The sequence below is a fragment of the Triticum aestivum genome, chromosome 7D (genome assembly GCF_018294505.1).
Source record: "Triticum aestivum cultivar Chinese Spring chromosome 7D, IWGSC CS RefSeq v2.1, whole genome shotgun sequence".
NCBI classification, from domain to species: domain Eukaryota; kingdom Viridiplantae; phylum Streptophyta; class Magnoliopsida; order Poales; family Poaceae; genus Triticum; species Triticum aestivum.
This window is the reverse complement of record NC_057814.1, coordinates 473,895,182-473,901,827: the sequence shown is the minus strand read 5'-3', so window position 1 is coordinate 473,901,827 and position 6,646 is coordinate 473,895,182. Positions and strand designations below refer to the sequence as shown.

At 50.6% G+C, this 6,646-nt stretch overlaps 1 protein-coding gene across 1 annotated transcript; it reads right to left on the bottom strand.

The window, feature by feature from the left end:
- Nucleotides 1–2,679: 2,679 nt before the first annotated feature.
- LOC123166198 (solute carrier family 40 member 1) lies at nucleotides 2,680–6,638 on the bottom strand. Its single transcript, XM_044583964.1, has 7 exons — nucleotides 6,450–6,638; nucleotides 6,225–6,375; nucleotides 4,340–4,536; nucleotides 3,801–4,250; nucleotides 3,528–3,699; nucleotides 3,166–3,414; nucleotides 2,680–3,050 (listed from the first exon to the last, which is right to left on the bottom strand). The coding sequence occupies exons 1-7, from the start codon at nucleotides 6,575–6,577 to the stop codon at nucleotides 2,904–2,906; spliced, it is 1,494 nt and encodes a 497-aa protein (XP_044439899.1). The 5' UTR covers nucleotides 6,578–6,638; the 3' UTR covers nucleotides 2,680–2,903.
- Between the last annotated feature and the right edge of the window lie 8 nt (nucleotides 6,639–6,646).

Below are 6,646 nucleotides of genomic sequence, written 5' to 3'. Positions count from 1 at the left end.
GTAACATACCGATGGACAAAGGGAATAACGTATGTTGTCATAACGGTACGACCGATAAAGATCTTCGTAGAATACGTAGGAGCCAATATGAGCATCCAGGTTCCGCTATTGGTTATTGACCGGAGAAGTGTCTCGGTCATGTCTACATAGTTCTCGAACCCGTAGGGTCCGCACGCTTAACGTTCGATGACGATTTTGTATTATATGAGTTATCTGATTTGGTGACCAAATGTTGTTCAGAGTCCCGGATGAGACCACGGACATGACGAGGAGTCTCGAAATGGTCGAGAGGTAAGTATTGATATATAGGACGATCCTATTCGGACACCGGAAGTGTTCCAGAGGGTACCGGGTACATATCGGGTCACCCGAAGGGGTTCTGGGCACCCCCGGCAAAAGATATGGGCCTTATGGGCCAAGAGGGGAAACACACCAGCCACAAGGGGCTGGTGCGCCCCCCATATGGGCCGGACTAAGTGGAGAAGGAAAAGGGGAGGAGGAAAGGAAAGAGAGGGAATAGGATTCCCCCTTCCTTCCCCCTCTCCCCTCTTTCCTTCCCCCTTCCGTACACAAGGAAGGGGGGAGGCCGAATTGGAGGAGGCCCCCAAGTAGGATTCCTCCTACTTGGGGTGCCCCCTTGCTGCTCCTCTCCCCTCCCACCTTTATATACGTGGGGAGGGGGCGCCTAGAACACAAGCCAACCATTGTTAGCCGTGTGCGGCGCCCCCCTCCACAGTTTACGCCTCCTGTCATATTCACGTAGTGCTTAGGCAAAGCCCTGCGTGGATCACTTCACCATCAGCGTCACCACGCCATCGTGCTGACGGAATTCTCCCTCGACACTTTGCTGGATCAAGAGTTCGAGGGACGTCATCGAGCTGAAGGTGTGCAGAATTCGGAGGTGCCGTACGTTCGGTGCTTGATCGGTCGGAACGAGAAGAAGTTCGACTACATCAACCGCGTTGTGAAACGCTTCCGCTTTTGGTCTACGAGGGTATGTGGACACACTTTCCCCCTCTCGTTGCTATGCATCTCCTAGATAGATCTTGCGTGAGCGTAGGAATTTTTTTGAAATTGCATGCTACGTTTCCCAAAAGTTTAGTCCTGGGGATCTTGCATTACGGAACGAGTAAAGAGACTTGCCAGTAACGAGGTTGAACTAGGTATGGCGTTACAGACGATCGAATCTCGGGCAAGTAACATATCGCCGGACAAATGGAATTATATACGGGATTAACTGAATCCTTGACATCGTGGTTCAAACCGATAAAGATCTTCATTAAATATGTGGGAGTCAGTATGGAAATCCAGGTCCTGCTAACTATTACTGATTGAAGAGGTGCCTCGGTCATGTCTGTGTGTTCTCGAACCCGTAGGGTCACACACTTAACGTTCGGTAACGCTACGGTAGTATTAGAATATCAATGTTGACAAGACCGAAGGTAGTTCGGAGTCCCAGATGGGATCCGGGACATCCCGAGGAGCTCCTGAATGGTCCGGAGGTAAAGATTCATATACGAAAAGTGGTTTCCAGGGTTCCGAAAAAGTTCATGGATTTAACGCAATATACCGGGAGGGGCCCACCTGCCTCGAAGGGCCACATGGACCCTTAGTGGGTGCCCTAGCCCCTAGGCCTACATGGGCCAGGGTGGCCACACCCCACCAGGCCCATGCGGCCAATGAACCCTTGGCTTGGAAGGAGGGGGCGCCGCCCCCTGACTGGAGGGGGGCTAGGGCTGGCGCACCCCCCCCACACACACACCTCTGGTTGCCGGAGCGGCGGTTCCGAAAGGTGGGCATGGCGACACCTTTTCGGCGGGTGTCGTTGTGCGGGTGCTCGTGTGTTGCCTCGGCCGTGTGGGCGATAAGGTGACTCATTTAGAGGCATCCGTCATGTGGGTGTGGTCTTCGCTACCACGTGCCCTATTCCGGGTGTCGTGTGTAACTTCCCTTGGCTGGCCATGGTTCTTGGATCTAGTTGGTGGGGGGCTGAAGGTCGAGTCCTGAGCCAAAGCTTTGCCTAACTGTGTCGGTGCTGGTGATAGCGATGTTGTGTGTCGTTATCCTCCTTGGAGGTGTCATCGTGAGTGACCCCATTCACCATGAGCTCTGGGTGAAAACCATTGGTCTGACTGGTTCTAGACTGGGCGGTGGCGGCGTTGTGTCATCGTTTCCTCCTTGGAGGCTCCGTCTCGTGAGCAAGGTCCTATGTTGCTGGTTGTGGGGGTGGGTTTTTGTGATCGACAACTTCTTCTCATCGTGTGTCGGGTCCTTGCCTCGACGGTGGTGCTCTCGTGCGGAGCTAGGTTCGACGAGCTGGTTGTGCTCGAAGACCTCCCTTTGATGTCCTGGCCCTAGCCTCCATCCGTGTTTTAGGGTGGTGAGCATTCCATCGTCCGATGGTGTGGCGCCTCTTGAGCCGGTGCGATGAGCTGGGGGATCCTGAGGACGGAACAGGATGGCGTTGGTCTGGGGCACCCAAGCGATGGCATTGGCATAGCCACCTGTGCCGGCTGATCTCCTTCTCGAGCCGGCTCCATTCGCATCATTGGTCCTTGATGTAGGCTCCAATGTCTCACTTTCTAAGTTTTTTAGCTATGTCGCTGCTTCTCGGTACCTAGGTATCTTGCCGGAGCTGTTTCTCTTACTTTGTGCTGTCGCGTTGTGTTGTACCGTTGGTTGGAAGGGCTTCATTAATTTAAAGCCGGACGTTAGCCTCTTTTCTTAAATAAAAAAAATTACTTTACACTAGCCAGCACCGGGGCGAATTATTTGACAGCTCACTCATTCCTTATCAGGTCGAAGCAGGTCAGGAGTTCCTTAGCCTGCTACCATACCCAGAAACAAAGGAAATCTGAAGAAGATGATTAACCATGAGCTTAATTGACAACATGCTCTGGCCACTATTGCAAGGTCGCACACCAACCCATCTTGGCAAAGATCTTGTCCAGATGCAAGAGGTGTTTCCGTACGCGGTATACGTGCAGCGTGTACATGAGCGCGGCGCAGGTCACCAGCAGGAAGGACAGGACGATCAGCTCGCTGAAATCCTGTTTGGGTGCACAGATTGTAGATTGTAAATGGTAATCGTCGAATTCATCTCGCCGTTTGTTAACAATTAGCATTATTATTAATTAAAAGGAGCTGATCGATATGCTGGCGCACCTTGGGGTCGGAGACGATGATGCCCATGATGTAGGTGAGCAAGTCGAACATGGACTGCAGCGAGTTCTGGACCCCTCCGACGACGCACCGGTCAGAGTCCGGGACGCTGTCCTGCATCAGCTGCATGACCGCCAGGTCGAACATCCAGAGGCCAAGGCGCGACGCCGCGACGCCGGCCATGAGCACCCACGCTGACGCCACGCCGTCGCTCACCCAGATGGAGCCGACGCAGAGCAGCAGGCAGCACCACTGCAAGCCCATGTCACCGCCAGAAACCCATCAAATATCCCATCAGTCCAAGCAATTGAGTGACAAGTGCAGTGCGTTTGTGGGTACTGAAAATGGATGATCGATCGACGTGCCTGCATCCAGACGGACCAGAGCCCCGTTCGAAGCGTGGACACCCACGAGTGCACCACCGGGTACAGCAAGGTCGCCGCGATCCCGACGACGGCGCTGAACCCCCGTGCCAGGCTGATCACGTAAGCCGGGATGCCTTTCCAGTCCAGAGTTGCAGTCATCAGCGTACCAAAGCTGCAATGGCAACACAAAATTGCATGTAAAAATGCACATTCTTACTGAATGCATACAAGAGGCTCAGTGCCTCGGTGTACATTGTTCCATGCCTTGATTACCTTAGTACTGTGAAGTAGAGGATGGCAAGAGCAACCCCTGGCAGCATCACCTCCTGCCTCATGTAAACCGCCCATGAGTCCCAGCAGGGCAGGATGGAGAGCCGCTCCGTAACACCCACCCTCCAATCCGGTGCGTCCTGACCGCACCCTTGCACCTCCTCGTCAGCCGGTGCCACCACCAGCGCTGAGGTCGACTCCCTTCTCAGCTGGACGTCCTCGCTGAGAGCGGGCACGCCGTTGTACACGGAGACGAAGAGCCAGTACTGCAGCCACACCGAGGCGAGGTTCCACAGCGCAAGCGCCACCGCGGAGGCCTGCGTGGAAACGAAGCTGATGATGAACCCGGACAGGACCGGCGCCAGCAGCTTGCAGCTCAGGTCGATCCTCCGGATCATCGAGTTGGTCTTCGTCAGTACCGCCGGCGGATGCCCGCCGCAAATCACCACCACCCTGCATGCATCATCGCGTAGTTAGTGCTACTAAGTATACATGTTATCTCAGTACGCTCCTTTTTTGAGTTGTAAGTTTGATTTGTATACCATTCTCGCTCAATCAGTATGGTGCCGGCAAGAGTTGAGAGCGCCGCGAGCGCGCCCGACAGGTTAGTCACCACGACTAGAGCTAAGAAGACTGGGAAGCTTGTGTCTTTCAGCTGATCGTAGATAAGCAGTCCGGTTACCGAAACCCCAGCAGTGATGAAGGATAAGCTTTGAACCAGCAGCCATAGGCCCAAAACCTGCAGCCAAGCATATTTCTTGACTGAGTAAACTTTGGTACATGGAAGAAATATGGAGTAATTTCACACTAAATCAGGAAATGCAGAGTAATTCAACGGTATGGCTGATGAAGATGATCGTTTACAGTTTGATGGTACTACGGGGTATTTGGTTTTAGGCCACAATTTGACTGAGAAAAATTACACTATTACGCATTATGAGTTGCCATCTTCTATTAACACACTTCAGTTTCATTTTGTTTTTGAAAAGGGCTTACTTTGGTTTTCCATTTATCTTTTCAGAGTCTTCGGTGCATAGGCTGCAAGAACTGTTCTCTTCCATATTCTAGATTATATTGGTCACAATTGGGAAACGAAAAAGGTTTGGCATATTTATCCTTTTGTGTATGTGTAAAATAAGTTATTTAGCCCCACCACAAAAGGAGTTATTTAGGAAAAAATAGAGATATTTAAGCATTCTTAGGACTCCAAGATTCTGCCCAAACAACCATACTTCCAAGATATTGTCCAGTCTTTTTAGAACAACTAGATGATTCCTCACGCATTGCTGCAGAAACACCAAGTGGTATGCAGCTATGAAATTTTGTTATTGCACCCCAACAAAAGATATGTTAAGTTAGCAGCTTAATAGTTCCAAAAAAATTGGCAACAAATTAAAATGAATTCTCTAATGCAAAAATATCTCAAGCCAGATTAAATATGGTATTGTCTCTTTTATTTTGTTAGACCCATCTCCAAAAAGCCTTGTAGCAATGCATTCTTCCCATGAAAAATTGATTCAGTTTTTGGGAATAGAGGATACTCCAGCCAATACTTCTATGCATGCCTTGCGCTCTGCACTTCATGTTTTTCACTCTTTAGTCCAAATACCAACGATCAATGGGTAGGGTTAACTCCGGTGAACTCTCCATACCACATGCATGAGATGAAAGGCTAATGACATGGGTTTGTGTAATCAAGATGATGTGGATAGTTGCACATGTTAAGAGAATTAGAGGTAGTGGAGTCAACAATATAGGATTTGTACGTTGAGGTGGGGCATACATGTCTACTATACCACTAGACCCATGATAATATTTTGGAGTTTTCCTGTTGGGGGTTGTCCCTGGAGAGAAGGATGACCATTGAATCTATACAATTACTGGTACGACCACCCACAGTGGGAGTAACATTAGTAGTAACATCACACATATCTAGATAAAATAGATGATGTGACAAGCAATAAATGAAGAAAGAGAGACATGTGGTAACATAGCTAGTTATTAGTAGTACGAGTAACATCACACATATCAAGGCAAGATGAGTCTATAGCCTAATAAATGAAGTGTTGCATGTTATCACACATATGTTACTCCCCACTATAGAGGTAGTAACATAGAGTAGTAACATGGGCCCACTGTGGCTAGTCTACTACTTCCTCTGTCCCACAATATAAGAACGTTTTTAACACTAGTGTAGTGTTAAAACACTCTTATATTATGGGACGGAGGAAGTAGTAGGTTTTGCTAGATGATTTTGCCAGAAATTTTTCATGACGACACAGTAATTTCCCCCCAAGTTAATAATTACCACGTCTTCCAAAAGAGGCATTCAAATACCCAATTACCAGTGTCCAATGAGCAAATTCTCATGGTCTGGAAACACAGAGCGTTGAAAAATTGAACAGTCTAATTAATACGGTCACGAACCTGAAGGTATGTGAGCCTCTCGACGAGGGTGCCAACCATGGGGCCGAAGACGACGACGGAGGAGGCCTCGACGACGCCGTAGACGGCCGCGAAAAGCAGCGAGCCCGGCCAGATGCGGATCATGTACAGCCCCACCGAGAACTCCCACATACTGCAACGAGGGCACGATCAAATTAGGGCGGTGGAATCGAACGAGTGACGACGGCGCGCGCGCCGCGCACGTACCATGCACCCCATCTGGCGAGGAAGTGGCCGATGTAGAGGCGGCGCAGGAGGGACGCGTCCAAGCCGCCGCCGCCGCCGCCATGGACGTCGAGGAGAGGCACGAGATGGCCACCGCTCCCCGCCTCCATCTACGGCAGTGGGTCGGTGGCCCGCGCTACGTACCGAGACGAGTGGAGGATCTAGGGTATATCGCGGGG

Coding starts and splice junctions, on each gene's coding strand:
- LOC123166198 (XM_044583964.1), bottom strand. CDS start 6,577: ATGGAGGCGGGGAGCGGTGGCCATCTCGTGCCTCTCCTCGACGTCCAT. Junction 6,376..6,449: donor CTCGCCAGATGGGGTGCATG/GTACGTGCGCGG, acceptor CCCTCGTTGCAG/TATGTGGGAGTTCTCGGTGG. Junction 4,251..4,339: donor ATACTGATTGAGCGAGAATG/GTATACAAATCA, acceptor TGATGCATGCAG/GGTGGTGGTGATTTGCGGCG.